At 37.0% G+C, this 16,915-nt stretch overlaps 4 protein-coding genes across 4 annotated transcripts in view; all 4 read left to right on the top strand.

Annotated features, from left to right (window-relative positions):
• The window catches only part of LOC146468938 (flavin-containing monooxygenase 5-like), a 50,101-nt gene extending 36,449 nt beyond the window's left edge, over nucleotides 1-13,652 (top strand). The window contains exon 3 of the mRNA XM_085124016.1: nucleotides 10,994-13,652. Coding sequence (XP_084980142.1) covers nucleotides 10,994-11,332 — 339 coding nt within the window. The 3' untranslated portion in view covers nucleotides 11,333-13,652. The remainder of the gene's footprint in view (nucleotides 1-10,993) is intronic.
• The window catches only part of LOC146468936 (deoxynucleotidyltransferase terminal-interacting protein 1-like), a 120,273-nt gene that overhangs the window by 82,499 nt on the left and 20,859 nt on the right, over nucleotides 1-16,915 (top strand). The window lies entirely within an intron of this gene.
• Nucleotides 2,094-3,433, top strand: LOC146468940 (melanocortin receptor 5-like). Its single transcript, XM_085124044.1, has one exon. The coding sequence runs from the start codon at nucleotides 2,098-2,100 to the stop codon at nucleotides 3,043-3,045; it is 948 nt and encodes a 315-aa protein (XP_084980170.1). The 5' UTR covers nucleotides 2,094-2,097; the 3' UTR covers nucleotides 3,046-3,433.
• Nucleotides 6,148-8,756, top strand: LOC146468939 (melanocyte-stimulating hormone receptor-like). The gene has a single exon (XM_085124120.1). It carries the CDS (start codon nucleotides 7,241-7,243, stop codon nucleotides 8,243-8,245), a length of 1,005 nt encoding a protein of 334 aa, XP_084980246.1. The 5' UTR covers nucleotides 6,148-7,240; the 3' UTR covers nucleotides 8,246-8,756.

The following is a 16,915-nucleotide window of genomic DNA, read 5'->3' as shown; positions in this document are numbered from 1 at the left end:
GCCTAGTTTAACAACGAAATCACCTTGAGACTCTGAGCGAAAAGCTTACAGATTTAAATAGTATAGCCAACCTTAACAGTCCATGGGTGTTATAATCGGTAGGATTTTGGGGTCTCGTATTTTGTCAGCGGCAAAGGAGGGAGGGGGGTGGTTATATTCTGAATTTTATATCATATCGCAACTGACAGGAAGCGAACAACAAAGGTTTAATTCCTAAGTTTCCCTCCAACGACCACGTTTCTGCAGGCTTGAAAATGAAACGGTTATTGGATCAACTGCATGGAAATTCATCTTTCTCGTCAGTTATAAAGACTTGATCATAATGAACAAACTGTTGTTTTGAAAGACTCTTCATGATTTTAGATTTTGAGCTTGAAAACAACGTCTTAGCATTAAAGTCAGTTAACCAATAAAACCGTTTGTCGCTGTGACAAGTTATGACTAGCAATATAAACAGAAACATATGAAGGTCTATCCAAGTTTAATTTGCTTGTAAACAGGATGTTTTCAAAGAATTTAAATCTTTCGTCTTCCCCTCCCAATACGTATACGACATTTCTATATTGGTACTGTTACCGTAAAATTACAAACATAAGTCTCTGAGAAAATAAGCCCACCAGAAGAGAATCTCCTCAAATTTCTGGGCCATATATTTCTTCGATAATTGTCCCTCGTCGATATTAGCTTATAGACTGCTGATGGAAGCTGTTTTAAGCTGCGAACATCATTTTTATTTTAAACGGTTTAAGTTGTGTTTATTCTCGAGCCCACGCATAATTGCTTGCAACATCCGTTGCCTGAAACAAACCCTATTCGGAAATGAGCCGCAAAAAAGACTATTGAACGAATTTAAGCGTAGGGTTCCTACTTAGACGTTTACGGCATGCCAGCTTCAAAGTTATTAATGAGAACGTGGCAGAAAATTTTTAACATGGATTTCCTTAAACTGAACAGCTGCGTGGTAGCTTAAAACCTAGAACCTTGACAGTCCATTGGTTTATTATCGGAAGAATTTTACTGTGTGATATTTTTTTGGCAAGGAGGGGTGGGGTGGTTATACTCTGAATTTTATGTTATATCGCAAACCAGTAACGAACAACAGAGGTTCAATTTTTCTATGTTTCCTTCCAACTAACACGTTTCTGTAGTCTTGAAAATGAAAGGCTTTTAGATAAACTGGAAATTGGATCTCCCCTCTCAGTTATGAAGACTTGGTCATGATGAACAAACTGTTGTTTGGAAAGACTTTTTGTTGGCTTGAAATAATTTTTTTTAGCATTTAAAGTTGACCAATAAAGCGTTTGTCGCTGTGACAAGTTATGACTGGCAATATCAACAGAAATATATGAAGATCTACCAAACCATCTTTGCAGATTAATTTGCTTGTAAACAGGTCAATGTTTTCCTAGAATTCAAATCTTTTGCCTCCCCTTTATATCTTGGTATTACCATAAAATTACAAAGATAAGACCCTGACACAGGAGGAAAATCCAAGTTTTCGTATTTCTTAAACCTGACGGAAACATCAGTGAAAATGCTCATTTACGTCACGTTTCCGTGTTGCGGAAACGTTCAGAACTCATTCATTCGGTATGTGTCACGTTTCCGTCATGTTTCCTGAACGGAAACGTTGTAACATGTTTCGGTTACATTTATTTTGATAGATTTCCGCTCACGAATAATTCTCTCTAATAACAATGAGCGGCCTCGTAAAAGAAGCGCTCTCTGAAAATAAGTCACTAAAAAGATCAATGGACAAAGTTATAAGCTAAAGGCTCATATTTAAAAGTTTTACGGCATTGCAGCTTCAAGTTATTAAGGAGAATGTGGTAGGAAATTTTTAATTTTGACTTGCTTAACGTGAACATCTGCATTGTAGTCATCTGACAATCAAAGATCGAGGCATAATAAATGTGCTGAGTTAATTTGAATTGAGTTTGGTATAGCGAAGACATTTTGCCGTGAGTGTTTTAATAAACCTGCAAAGTTAATTTGAAATGAGTTTGGCATAGCGAAGACATTTTGTGGTCAATGCTTAATATATAAAGGAGCCGAATAACACTGAATTGCTCAGAAACTAGCTCACACTGCAGTAACATGATGATGAAAAACTTTACTGAAGACGCTATCCACAAATCATACGAAGAACTGTACTGCTCGGCAGAATTAACCAGAGGTGTACACAACCAGCTGATAATCCTTTCAGTGTTAAACATTTTTCTTTCCATTACTGCATTTCTGGGAAATACTCTGATCCTCGTCGCCCTTCACAAGGACAGGTCGCTTCATCCGCCCTCCAAACTGTTGTTTCGCAGCCTGGCAATAACGGATCTCTGTGTTGGTATCATTGTGGAACCCATTCGTGTTACCTTCTGGATCTCTATGGTGAATGAACGATGGAATATTTGTCGCTTTACATTTGCTGTAGTAACTATATCGGGGTATTATTTTTGTTTAGTGTCTTTGTTGACATTGTCTGCCATAAGTGTGGACAGACTTCTCGCCCTGTTGTTACGGCTCAGATACAGACAAGTTGTAACTTTAAAGAGAACATTTGTAACTGTGATTGCTTTCTGGGTTTTCTCCTTTGTGGGTTCCATAGTGATCCTTTGGAATGACTTAATATCATCATACTATAGCTACACAATTGTACTACTGTGTCTAGTTACCTCGATTTACTCTTACACAAGGATTTTCCTCAGGCTGCGTCATCATCAAACACAAGTTCAAGACAATGTTCAAGGACAACCAAACCAAACAATTCCACAAAACTTTGCGCGATACAGAAAGACAGTGTCCACTGCACTGTGGTTGCAGTTAACATTAGTTGTTTGTTATTTACCAGTTACTTTAGTGGGTCCATTGGTAATTCTGGGAAGAAGTCGAAATGAAATGTCTTTAGCTACATTTCTTGCATTCCAATTTTCTTATACTTTAGTTTATTTCAACTCGTCATTAAACCCAATTCTTTACTGCTGGAAGATCACAGAAGTCAGACAAGCAGCGAAAGACACAATCAGAAAACTATTTTGTTCGTCAAGTTAAGAGTTTGGAAGCGTTTTGTATCTTGAAAATCGGTAGCTAAGCTCAGCTTAAAGCGGTATCTGCGCTGTTGCTCATACTATTTGTAATACTTGGAGAAGATTTATAGACATAAGTGTATTTTGCTTTCGCTGATAAAAATATAAAAGCCAACGTAGAAAGTATTAGGTTCTTTAGTTTCATGTTCAATAAACCGCAAGCACAACCTGTTGTATTCATGTAGGCGTAAACTGTTTCTACAACTGATCATAACTATAATAAGTATTCAAGCTATCGGATCTAATTCGTATCGCTTCCCCAGGCAGCTAGTGCTAGCTTAGGTTTAAATACAAGTGCTTTGTAAGATTTTCTTTGGTTATTGTATTGGCATTAAACTCTACGTTGGAGTCAAGGTCTTTGTAGATTTACTGTCTCAGAGATATTTGCTTGCGGTATTATAGATTCCGGTCCTTCCCGAAGCCAACGAGTGCTTCCCCAGGAAAAGGCCTTCTGAGAGTGGTTTTTAAAGAGTTTTCGCCGTTCGTCCGTTTATCCATTCGTTTTTGTAGTATAAAAAAGGGATTCTTTTTTTTCTAAAAAATGCAACCCGCGATCTACCATTATTTGTAGATCCTCTGTATTGGAAACCTTAACGTGCCAGCCTAAATTTTAAACAGTCACCAAGTTTGTTAAAGTGAAGTCATCCAGTTACACACCTAGTCATCTAAAGTTAAGACGGTACCGTAAGAAAGTTAGTTGAAAATGATCTAAAAGTGCTAAGCAACATGCACGAAAGCATTTGTTTCTTTGTAACACATGGCAATTGCCATTTCATTGGGTGGAGAAATAAGCCCACAAACTTTGAAAACGGTAAACGTTTTATTGTTAAAGTCTATATTTGGATAACAAAAGATTGAAGTAACTTTTGATAAACACACTTGAAAGATGTGCGGTTTTCTTTTGCTTGCTTCTAACTAAACACTATCGATCGGAGTGCATTTAAAATTCAAAAATAATTCGTAAAATAAACAAACATAACTATTTAAAGAGAACTTCATCCGTAAGTGTTCAAAGCACTTTTAAAATTTTAATACTATGGGAGCAATTTTTGCGCTTCACAATTGGCCTAGTTTAACTATAAATACACCTTGAGACTCTAAGCGAACAGCTTAGAGCTTAAAATCAGCGGTAGGTATCGGTAGGATTTGACGGTCTGCTACTTTTCGGCGGCTGATGATGATAATATTCTGAATTTTATATTATATCGCAAACGAGAGGCGAACAACAAAGCTTTAATTTTCTTAAAAATGAAAGGTTATTGGATCAGCTGCATGGAAATTCATCTTTCTCGTCAGATACGAAGACTTGGTCATAATGATCAAACTGTTGTTTTGAAAGACTTTTCATGATTTCAGATTTTGAGCTTGAGAACAAGTTTTTAGCATCAAAAGTTGACCAATTAAGCGTTTGTCGCTGTGACAAGTTATGACTAGCAATATAAGCAGAAACATGAAGATCTACCAAAACCATCTTTGAAGATCATGAATTTGCTTGTAAACAGGTCAATGTTTTCCCAGAATTCAAATATTTTGACCACTCTCCCAATAAGTATACAATATTTATATCATGGTATCACCATGAAATTACAAACATAAGTCCCTGAGACAGGACGGAAATTCAATTTTCCGTTATTTCTTAAACCTGACGGTAACATGAAAATGCTCATTTACGTCACGTTTCCGTGTTGCGGAAACGTACAGAACTCATCCATTCGGTATGTGTCACGTTTCCGTCATGTTTCTTGAACGAAAACGTTGTATCATGTTTCCGTTACATTTATTTTGTTAGATTTCCGTCGTTGTCTGTTTGCGTTACGTTTCTGTCAACGGATTTACGTTAGATTTACGTTAGCCTTTGTGTTTCCGCGACGTTGTCACGCGTTTCCTCAACGTTTCAGTTTTTGGATTCTCGGCATTTCGTCCTGTTTTATTTATTTATTTGCGTAAGCTATCATAGTCTGATCTGCTCAGTTGCTGAAATTTAAAATTTAACTTGCAGAAAGTTCTTTTATGCAATAGAACAATATTATTTCCAGAATTAATATTTACGAGCTGTTATTAGCTTTACGAAATTACTAGGTAAATTTTCTGCGTACTATGATGACAGATTTGCCTCCGGCTTTAGAACGAACGAAATTAATTTTCCAGTATATGGAAATTCTGAGCCGACATTTTGCCGAAGAAAACTCCAGATTTCCTTAACAGATTGAGTCAAACTTCTCATTCAACCGCTAGGTGATCCTGAATTTATGCTGGCACACATTACTTGATTGCTTTTAACATGTTTTAAACATAGAAAATTTTAAAATGGAAAAGTGGATGTCATAGAAAGTCATAGAAAATCTAAGTGGGTTGCATCTTTTCTTTAGGTGAATATACGTCTTTTCCAATTGTAAATGCATAACAAAGATTTTTACTACCTGACAAAAATATCCTGCAGATTGAAATGATAATTAGCATCGTATAAAGTACGCAACATCAAAAAAGCTGCTGCTCTTATAAAATTGGCGGGAAAACAGGATGCGCTCTTCAGTCAATTTATTTGTATAAGTCATTCCGCATTTCGCATTATTATGCCATTCCAAATGTCATGCGACAAGCCATTTCGCGAACCTATTTCCTCTAAAGCTAATTCATAAAGGTGTTTCAAAAAACGGAGCCAAAATGTCTCAACCAAAAACAACTTAATCAAGTGAGTATATTTCCAAAATCATGCAAAGTGAGATTAACTACTTCATCCTACAGTAAACGATCGCAAAAATTAGTAAACCATTTTCACGGGCTGTCATTACATGACTCATTGCCTTTGCTTAATTAAGATATGGGAGGTGAGATTTTGCAAAGATAGAGGATCGTAGGACAGAGAAAGGAAAAGTAAGACGCGTCGCCGAAGGGGAGGTGGGTGGATAAAAAGAAAAAAAAAAAAACATTCTTATATCCAAGAACGGCGTAATTTGGTGAGAAGGACTAAAGAGCAGGAATGGTTTGTTTAAATAGCGAGATAAAGTCCAACGAAACACGGGTGGCATTGACTTTAAATTACCGCGTAGAGCGCAGGCTAGTTTCGTGCTTATTTAGACAGTGAGAATAGCAAACAGAAAATAGAAGGTATTCATGTTCAGAGACTAGTGTGAAATACGTTTTAATACTACTGTTCTTGAAGGCGAGGGTTTAACATAACAGGAATCTTTTACTTTTAATTCTCCTGCAAACTGCCGCGTGACAATTTGTTTGAGCCGAAAGTGGAGTTTTATTAGTTCCTATCTGACTTTTATTTGGGCTTCTTCAGTTTTACTTGAAAAAGTTGTTTCAATTTGCTATACTTGGTAATATCTGCTGATCAATTAAAATATTGTGAAATGATCACAACAAAAAGAGCCTATAAAATCCATTAGTTTGAAATCAACTTTTCAGGATTAAGTTAACCAATTAATTGTTTCTCGCCATATCAAGTAACGACAAGGAAATTAAACGAGAAACATACTAAGATCTATGAAAGCCATCCTTAAAGATTAATTTACATAAGCGATGAAAGTTTTTCTGGAATTAAAAGGTGTTGTCTTCGTCTTCAAATACAATACGTATACGACATATCCCGATATCACAGTAAAACTGATTTCAAACATATGCCCCTGAGAAAATAAGCCCACCAAAATAGAATCTCCTAAAATTTGGGAAAAATATATTCCACCTATTATTATCCCTCATGAATATAAGCTTTTAGACTGCTAATGTTAGTGTTTTAAGCTGTAAATATCATGATTATTGCAAGGGGTTTTAAGTTTTGTTTGTTCTCAAGTGCACGCATAATTCTCTCTAGTTACAATGAGCGGCCTCCTAAAACAAGCGATCTCCGAAAATATGTCACTAAAAAGACCAATGAACAAACTGAAGTCAAGAGCTCATACTTAAAATTTTACGGCATTTCAGCTTCCAGATGATTAAGGAGAATGTAGTAGGAAATTTTTAATTTTGACTTACCTAAAGTGAACATCTGCACGATAGTGATCTGACAATCAAAGAGGCACAATAAATGTTCTGAGTTAATTTGAAATGAGTCTGGTATAGCAAAGACATTTTGTCGCCAATGTTTCAATAGACGTGCTTAGTTAATTTAAAATGAGTTTGGTTTAGCAAAGACATTTTGTCGTCAATGTTTAATGTATAAAGGAACAATAAAACTGAATTGCTTAGAATCAAGCACACACCGCAGTAACATGGCGATGAAAAACTTTACTGGAGACGCAATACACAAATCATACGAAGAACTGCACTGCTCGGCAGAATTAACTGGAGGTGTACACAACCAGCTGATAATCCTTTCAGTGTTAAACATTTTTCTTTCCATTACTGCATTTCTGGGAAATACTCTGATTCTCGTCGCCCTTCACAAGGAAAGGTCGCTTCATCCGCCCTCCAAACTGTTGTTTCGCAGCCTGGCGATAACGGATCTCTGTGTTGGTATCATCGTGGAACCCATTCGTGTTATCTTCTGGATGTCTATGGTGAACGAACGATGGAATATTTGTCGTTTTACATTTGCTGTAGCATTTATAACGGGGTGTTTTTTTGGTTTAGTGTCTTTGTTGACATTGTCTGCCATAGGTGTGGACAGACTTCTCGCCCTGTTGTTAGGGCTCAGATACAGACAAGTTGTAACTTTAAAGCGAACATATGTAGCTGTGATTGCTTTTTGGGTTTTTTCTTTTCTGGGTTCCATAGCGTACCTTTGGAATGAATTAATATCATTATGGTATATCTACACAATTGCACTACTCTGTCTAGTTACCTCGATTTACTGTTACACAAGGATTTTTCTCAGGCTGCGTCATCATCCAACTCAAGCACAAGACAATATTCAAGGACAACCAAACTACACAATTCCACAAAACATTGCGCGATACAGAAAGACAGTGTCCACTGCGTTGTGGTTGCAGTTAACATTAGTTCTTTGTTATTTACCAGCTACTTTAATGGGTCCGTTTGTAATTCAGGGAGCAGCACGAGGTGAACTGTCTTCAACTACTTTTCTTGCATACTCATTTACATTAACTTTAGTTTATTTCAACTCGTCATTAAACCCATTTCTTTACTGCTGGAAGATCTCAGAAGTCAGACAAGCAGCGAAGGAGATAATCAGAAAACTATTTTGTTCATCAAGTTAAGAGTTACGAAATGTTTTGTTCAGTTTAAAGCGGCTGTTTCATACCCAGGTTAATATCTCCCGTTTTTTTTCTGATCTGCCATAGTTTTATTCAAATGGTGAAGTGCTGTTAGCCTAAGTGCCAGCCTAAATTGTAAACAGTCATCTTACCGGCGGTAAGTAAGTCAGTTCAGAGACAAGGGTGATCGAAAAATCCTCAGCCACACGAGAAGCGAAAACATTTGTTTCTTCGCCAGTAATTGCCGTTTTATCGCTTGGAAAAATAAGCTCACAACTCTCAAATACGGGAAAGGTTTTATTCTAAAAGTCCATATTTGGGTGACAAAAGATTGAAATAACTTTTGATAAACACAATAAACACACTTGAAAGATGTGGGGTTTCCTTTAGTTTGGTTCTAACTAAACCCTTTTGAGTTGAGTTCATTTAAAATTCACAAACAATTTGCAAATGAAAGTAATTGTTCAAAGAGAACGCCATCTGTAATTTAGGTAGCTAATGAGTTAAGAGAGACGGAAAGGAAAGTTCTTTTCATCGATTTACCGCAAGATTTGGAATATAAACCCTGAGCTTGGAAGCGTTCAATAGACTATTTATATTGGAAGATTTTTTGATCTAGTTTAACAATAAAAACATCTTGAAACAGTAAGTTGACGGTTTAAAACAGTCAACTCCTCCCCCCCAATGGATTAATTTAGAGAATCTTATGTTATATCGCAAACCGGATGCACAAAAGAAAGCGAACAGGAAAAGTTCATTTTTTCCAACTTCGACCCCTCCAACGATCACATTTGTTAGGCTTGAAAAAATGAAATGTTATTGGGTTAACTCGAAATTGTATCTTTTCCTTCAGTTATGAAGATTTGCAGTTGTCTTCTCAGATCTTTGAATAATATTTATCATCTGCTGCCTTGTCATGTTGTCTAGATAAGAAAGCGTTGTAACTAAATTCGACAAAACCGTGAAAAACACTATTAAACTTTTCTCTGTTATCGTGTGTTTTCAAATAAATTAGGACGGGCTGATCAAGCCAAAGGAGAAGCAACTGGAACATATTTCTTTTTTTTAGTTTTAAATTAATAATTAAAATGTCTGAGATGGGAGTAATCATCTCCCGTCTTGTGTATGTTTAATAAATTTAATAGGATAAGAAGCTTTGTCTTGATCAGCAAATGTTAGCACTTAGAGCAAACTGCAACAACCTTGTCATATAAAACTTAAAGAAGCCTAAATGCTGAGTAAGATTGAAATTCGTTAAGCGTGCAAACTCCACTCTCGGTCAAACGATTACAAATAGACCTTATCACGGTTTTTGATGCCATCTTGATGGGTAGGAGTACCTCGCAGCAAGGACACGATCCAACAAAAAACTCAACCGGCATATGATGCCGGTCCGGGAATGGAACCCGGCAGTGATTTTCAATAAATTCCTAATCAGACCCTGTTGTAGCAGCTATCTAATGGCCTTATTTTTATGCCCCAGGCCAGTTTTATGCCTAGCAAAATGTTGACACTGGGCAACTGGTTCTAAACTCAAACTTTTGTTGTAATAAGGAAGATCTTAAGGTGTTTCAAGTATACTCCAAAAGCTCAGTCCTCCAGAAGTTTCAATTTACCATGCCGTGGCAGACACCAGTGAGTGGGGTGATTAAGCTGAATTTCTAGGGAGAAGGCATCCAAAAAAGAAAATGGCTTCAAAAGGGGAGACACCTATTTAATGAAGGAGTCAGATGCTAGTAGTCTGATGTTCACTGAAATGATTTGCAGTGGTGAAAATAGAAACTCCATTTATTTGGTGTGAGCTTACTTTTCTTTTCGTCTCCTTCCTTTTTTTTTTTTTTTTCATTCCAAATGGGGACTAAGTAAAAATTACAATTGGCTGGATAGAATGCCACAAACCTCACCACCCCACCTCTAAAAGAAAAACACAAAATAGGCCAAAAAACAAATAAGCCCCCCGCGGGGACGGGGGGGGGGGGGGGGGGGCTTAAAAGAACTTAGTTAGATCTGTGACCTTTTTAAAAGGAAGTTGTGTTCTCTTTCTAGACCTCACTTTTTTGAGGCAAGCCCTTTAAACCTCTGCAGTTATATGGTCAAATGAATTTTTAAAACAATGGTTGGTCCGGTTATTACAACCTTTTCACACGACTGGATTGGGACAAGGAAGCATCTTAGTGCCTGAGTGTGACAAGTCCAAGACCTTATGAACACTGTTTTGATGCTCTAACCTCTCAGCTACTGGGATATCCATACGAGAAACACAACCTTCTTAGCTGCTATATGAAGGATCAGCAATGTCCAGTATTGTCCACAGCATACTGTGTTGTGATAAAGATAGAAAGGAGCTAAAAGTTTTAGCTTGATCATGTAATAAGAAAGATGTTGCATCAACCTTGTCACAAGAATGGCATGCAGAACTGCCTCCCTTATGGAAATTAGCCTGCAAGCTCTCTTAGGGTGGGAGGAGGGGAGGGAGGGAGGGAGGGAGGGAAGGAGGGAGAGAACCCTTCCACCATTTTGTTTTTCGTCACTTCCAGCCAATGCAAAACATTAGGATGCCATCAATGAATTAATCTCCACCAACTGACATTTTTTGGGTAAACTTTTTGAGCTCAAATGTTCTAAACTTTGAGACTTCCTTATAAGCTCTCTTTATCTCCCCCACTCCCTGACCCCACACCCTAGCAAGCTTGCTTGCAGGCAGTATTTGGGGATACACTGTATTCCCTTTTTTTCTCGTTTTTATCACAGGTTGACTACGTTCCCTACTGTGATGAAATAGCCAATGAGGTTGGTTGCAAGCCAGACTTGTGGTGGCTCTTATTTAGAGATCCTGCTTTGGCCTTAAGGTGCTGTTTTGGTCTTTGTACACCCGTACAATATCGCCTCTTGGGACCTGGTACTTGGGCAGGAGGCAAGAAAGCCATTGAAGATGCCCCTGGCAATGTGATTTACGGGACCAAGACCCGTAGCTTGCCTCAGAAAGAGGGCAGGGGTAGTGAAACCAGTGCTATGTACTGGAAGGTTCTAGTTTTGTTAGTTGTGGTATTTGCTATTTTACTGAGATTTTTTTTCGTGAAAACCAAATGATTCAATAACATGTTAAAGACGGTGAAGTGGAGAGGGTGAAGAGCGCAGATCACATTTCACAGAAAACGATTTTTTTTCGTCCAGGAATTCACAGTTTATGATGAATTGAAACTTGTCAGTCTCATTTAACATAAGATGATTGTGATCAAGATAGCGGCCTAAGGTTAAAAAAATTATTAATATAATACTCTTTTAATAATATATTAAGGAACAAAACTTACAAAGTGTAAAAATGATTTATCATCAGATAGCAGAAACAGTCATATGGAACAATAAGCTTATTTGTGTTAGTGGTGAGTCCCTCTTTAACACATTATTAGCCTAAAGAGGGGATTTAGTGACTGAGACAAAATCGATTTATTACAACGGGTAGTTTGATTTGGTCTAAGTTTTCTCCGGTTGACGTTTTTGAGCTTATGGCAGTAGTGGATGCTATTCCACCGACTGCAATGACATAAACATATTCGGAAGAAAAGTAAACTTTATCAGAAAAGAAGATTTTGGTCTCAAAAAGCAAATTCTAGTGAATCTCATAGGTCAAGCAAAGCTTCCTCTTGAAGGATCTGTCAGGAATTTACTTCAAAAATCGCAACCATTGAAATACCTGTATACAGAGATCTTTAAAGATGATCACCTGGAGTGGAATGAAATTTACAAGTTGCCACTTAAAGTAGTTTTAGACACAAGATCAAGAGAGTTTTAATATAAAATATTAAATAGGTACCTAGTAACGAACAGCCTCCTCAAGAAAATGGGTAAAATCAGCTCGTCAAGTTTCTCCTTTTGTAGCACTTAAGGACAAATCCCTCGAACGTTTGCTCATTTCATGCCTTATTATTAAACTACTTTGGACAGACTTGATTATTTGGTGCAACAGCAACAATATTAGGATACAATCACTTTCTGATGTTGATAAAATGTTTGGTTTATGGACTAGGAATGAGGATTTTCTATTGATGAATCATTTAATAATTATTTTAAAACAATATAATATTGTCTACTGTTGTAGAAATAACACTATTTAAAAACCGTCTTTTCAGGTCCTCTTGTCAAAGATCGCTCCAATCTATCAACTCGAAAGTAGAATTGCTAAATCGCACAATAAATTCAGTGTCCATTAAATGAAGTAGGGCAGTTACACGTTGAAAATTTTGGCTGAAACTTGTGTGCAACGGCGAACGAGACCAGTTTCACGAAGTGTTGTTACACGGTGAAACTTTTCTTTTTTCACCACTGCAACCGTTGCAAGCCGTTGCAGAAGTAGAAAGCGGTTCTACTTTTCGTGAAACTTGTCTCGCAACGGAAGTTCGAAAAAGTTTCACAAAACCGACCATGTTACACGGTGCATCGCCTGCTGAAACTTGTTTCGCAGCGCCGTTGCACACAAGTTTCAGCTCAAAGTTTCAACGTGTAACGGCGGGTTTTTTTAAACAATCATTATGTTTTTATTTACCAAGCGCGTATGCAGTGTAGTGTGTTTGTTTGCCAGTGAATGTGTTATTTTATGTAAGATGTATGTCAATTCCTAATATTTTAAAACAATGTAAGAATTCAATAACACGCAAAAAAAAAAAAAAAAAGAAAAGAAAAAGAAAAGAAAACAACAACAACAATAACAGCGCAAGGAAGAGTGTTTCATCCGATTCTCAAACACCGAGGAGTAGCTTGAATGAACGAGGTGCAGTCGAGGTTTTTAAACCAACTTAGAGATGTTTGGAAGTCAGATGAAACGTTCTTTCAGTGTTTCATCTATAGCTTTTCAAACCACTTCTAATTCTTCGAGAAATTCAAAGCAAAGGTTCGCCAAATTCTATGATAATTAAGATCACTTCACGGTAGTAAAGAACTTTTACTTCGTTTTTTTCTTTTTTTTTTTTTTCAAACAAAAACGCTTTGTGTGAACTGGTGAAAAAGACACGTCAATGCTTGTGTGGACGAAAATATTTTGTTACGTTTTTGGCAAAGTGACAACTGATACGTTTGAAAACGGCTCACTGGAAGATGGCTATTGAAATCTTCACGGGAGAACAAAAACTAATTAAAGTTGTGACTACTAATAATAATAACGTAAAGGTCAACAAAATAGTAAAAACATATAATATATCAGAGCTAACTAACTTTTGTATCTATATTTTAGTCAACTAGTTTCTAACTGCATACAAGTAACAGTTTTGAGATGAATTCGCATTTCTTTGTAGCGCGAAGCTATAAGCATTCGCACTAGTTTACCAGATCTCCCTTACAATCTTACGGTAATTTATTGTATAACAATGATGCAATTTTTATTTTAAACTTATTATAGAAATCAATAAAAATTGGAATGACAGACACCAATGTAAACTTGCAGTGCTCTCATAGGTACGTTATACGAAGTAAAAATGTTTGTAAACCATCGTTAAATCCACTACCGTAAAATTGCGCAAATAAAGCTCTCTCGTCTTCCCAGTTATAAGCTCTCCAAATCTCTCACCAAGACAGCCCTTTGGCATATAAGCCCGTGGCTAATCTTCAAAATTTTAATACCATATTTTTGGTCTATAAAGGAGAACAATTTTGAATTTATCGAAGGAGAACGAATGGAGCAAGGTTCTCGCAGTCTGGATTCAAAGTCCTTGAATTCTTAGGCTACGCCGGTAAATGAGGCGTTTACAGGGGTGTTCCGATAATATTCTAACAGAAAACACTTCACTGTACGATCTTTGACCAAAATTCGAAAACAACGTTCTGATTTCAAAGCGTGTTGAATACAGTAAAAATCCGCATATAAGAACCCCCGAGTAGCGGAGCTCCACGCGCCGAAGGCGCGCACGCGTAGCACCATCAGTAAGAAAATATGGTAACCTATCGATGCGAGAAATTTTGTTTTGGCTATGTCTGTCCGTCCGTCCGTATGTAGTACCACAGGACTACCGATTCGAATGGCACGGCAGCCGGAGAAACAAAAGGACAGAGCACGAGAAAATTACTAAAGCGAATACCAGCCGTTAAGGCAGTATTTTACCGTATTAATCGTCTCGGTGCACCTTGTGGAAGCGGAGATAATACTTTTTTTGTATTTGGTGTGACGCCAAAAATTCACTGTCGCCGGTACATGCTAAAAATAACACAATTTCATGAACTTTGCCTGCAAAAAGATTACTCATCAGTAAATGTCGCATCATAAACACGTTTTTGAGTAGAGGATGGGTAGAATTAGGTTAAATTTTCACGGCATTTTCACAGTTTTCCCAAATTTGCGAAAACTTTGAAAATACAAGTGGCAGTTAATCCTTAATTATAATTCTACGAGTTGTCATTGGAATTACAGTTTATACCGCAGAGGGCAAAATTTTCTTAAACCTTTCGAGGTCCTTTAGTCATAAAACAGTCAGTCCCGGAGTAAGAACACTCCAACCCGTACGCAAAGCAAACAAACAAATTGTTTAATTCTTTCGTAGTGTACAAAACAGACAAAACTGACAAGAATGTTGATTCTAATACACATGTAATCGACAGAAAATACAAGTTTAATCCAGAAATAAACTAACGGCGATTAAACCAAATGTTAGGCGTCAATTAATTGATTCACCTGCGCTGTGAAGCTTTTTGCCGCTTGAAAATAACACGAACACAGATCGATAAAAATAGCAAACGGTGGATCCAAAGAAGAAACTTCCAGGGTAATTTCTTCCACCGAATTTGATCATAGTTGTTGTACCAACTTTGATTTGACCTGCTGCTTCCTCCCATCAAAAGGCACTGTTACTCTCGGTTATCGTTCGTTGGAAGAAGACTGAAGTAGCGAAGTGAAAGCACTTGGTCGCCATGACTGATTTCAGTTGTTCATCTAAACAAATCCGCTCCAAGTTTTTAGCTTTTGACACAAACATTGTTTTGCTGTTTCTTGTAAGACACGAACATTCACCTTAAGGAATTTCTTTTAAAGCTGCAGCACTTGATTTCCAGAATTCGTTGAAATTCAGACACAAAATGAAGAAACGAACTACATGCCGAAATGGGGCATGCACTTCGCCAATCAAGAGCGAGTATTTTCGCCGCCCTACTAATCAGGAGTAAATAATTTTGCGCTCAGTGATAATTAAGAAAAAATGCCTTCTCTTACAACTTATCAGCATTCAGTACTATTTGCCTCTCAAAGAATGAAAGAAATTAGAACTAGTATTTAGAAATTCTTAGCTGATATTTTGCCGAAGTAGATTTCCTTAACAACTTGAGCCGAATTTCTTATTGAACTGAACGACTTCCCAACAGATATCTAACAAAATAAACCGCTAGGTTCTCCTAAAGTCATAGAAAATCCAAGCGGGTTGCATCTTTTCTTTAGGTGAATATACGTCTCTTGCAATTGTACATGCACAACAAAGATTTTTACCGCTACCTGACAAAAACAGCCTGCATATTGAAATTATAATATAACATCATATACAGTCCGCAACATCAAAAAAGATGCTGCTCTTATAAAATTGGCGCGAAAACAGAATGCGCTCTTCAGTTAATTTATTTGTATACATCATTCCGCATCTCGCATCATTATGCCATTCCGAACGTCATGCGACAAGCCATTCCACGAGGTCATTTTCCCTTAAAGCTAATTCATTGTCTCATTAAAGTGTTTGAAAAATACACAAAAAAACGGAGCCAAGATGTCTCAACCAAAATCAAGTTAATCAAGAGAGTACATTTCCAAAGTCACGCAAAGTAAGATTAACTACTTCATTGTCCAGTAAACGATCGCAAAAATAAGGAAACAGAAAATAGAAGGTATTCACGTGCAGAAACAAGCGTTAAACCGTTCTTAATTGTTAATTTCCAAAAGGTAAAGCGATTCAAATGGTTACCGGTGAGCGCCGTAAACCATCTTTAAATTAACATGAATTACAAGAACTACTTGTAATTAAAAAGCTGTTTTTTTTTTTATCTTTCCGCGCTTCCTCACTAATGGATATACGGAACGTTTACGTTATAGAAACTAAATACGTTTAATACCAAAATATGAATTTATGAAACATGTATTTGAACTGCGGGTGAAAGATTAAATAGAAGAAAAATCCTCGCAGTTAGTACGCCACAGCTTAAGTGACAAAAAAGACCAATGAAGGAATTTAAGCTAAGGGCTCATAATTAAAACTTATAGCATTTGAGCTTCCAAGTTATTGATGAGAATGTGGAAGGAACTTTTTAATTTCGACTTACTTAAACAGAACAGCTAGGTGATAGTGATATGAAATTCAAAGAGGCATAATAAACGAGCTGAGTTAATTTGATATGTGTTTGGCATAGCGAAGACATTTTGTCGCCAATGTTTTAATAAACGCACTGAGTTAATTTGAAATGAGTTTGGCTTAGCGAAGACATTTTGTCATCAATGTTTAATACATAAAGGAGCCGAATAAAACTGAATTGCCCAGACACTAGCTAACAGTGCAGTAAAATGGCGAGGGAAAACTTTACCGGAGACAATCCATAAATCATACGAAGAACTGTACTGCACGGCAGAATTAACTGGAGGTATACACAACCAGCTGATAATCCTTTCAGTGTTAAACATTTTTCTTTCCATTACTGCATTTCTGGAAAATACTC

The sequence above is a fragment of the Pavona decussata genome, unplaced genomic scaffold (genome assembly GCF_977016875.1).
Source record: "Pavona decussata unplaced genomic scaffold, jaPavDecu1.1 SCAFFOLD_128, whole genome shotgun sequence".
NCBI lineage: Eukaryota > Metazoa > Cnidaria > Anthozoa > Scleractinia > Agariciidae > Pavona > Pavona decussata.
The sequence above is the reverse complement of the archived record's forward strand: the minus strand, read 5'-3'. Positions and strand labels throughout refer to the sequence as shown.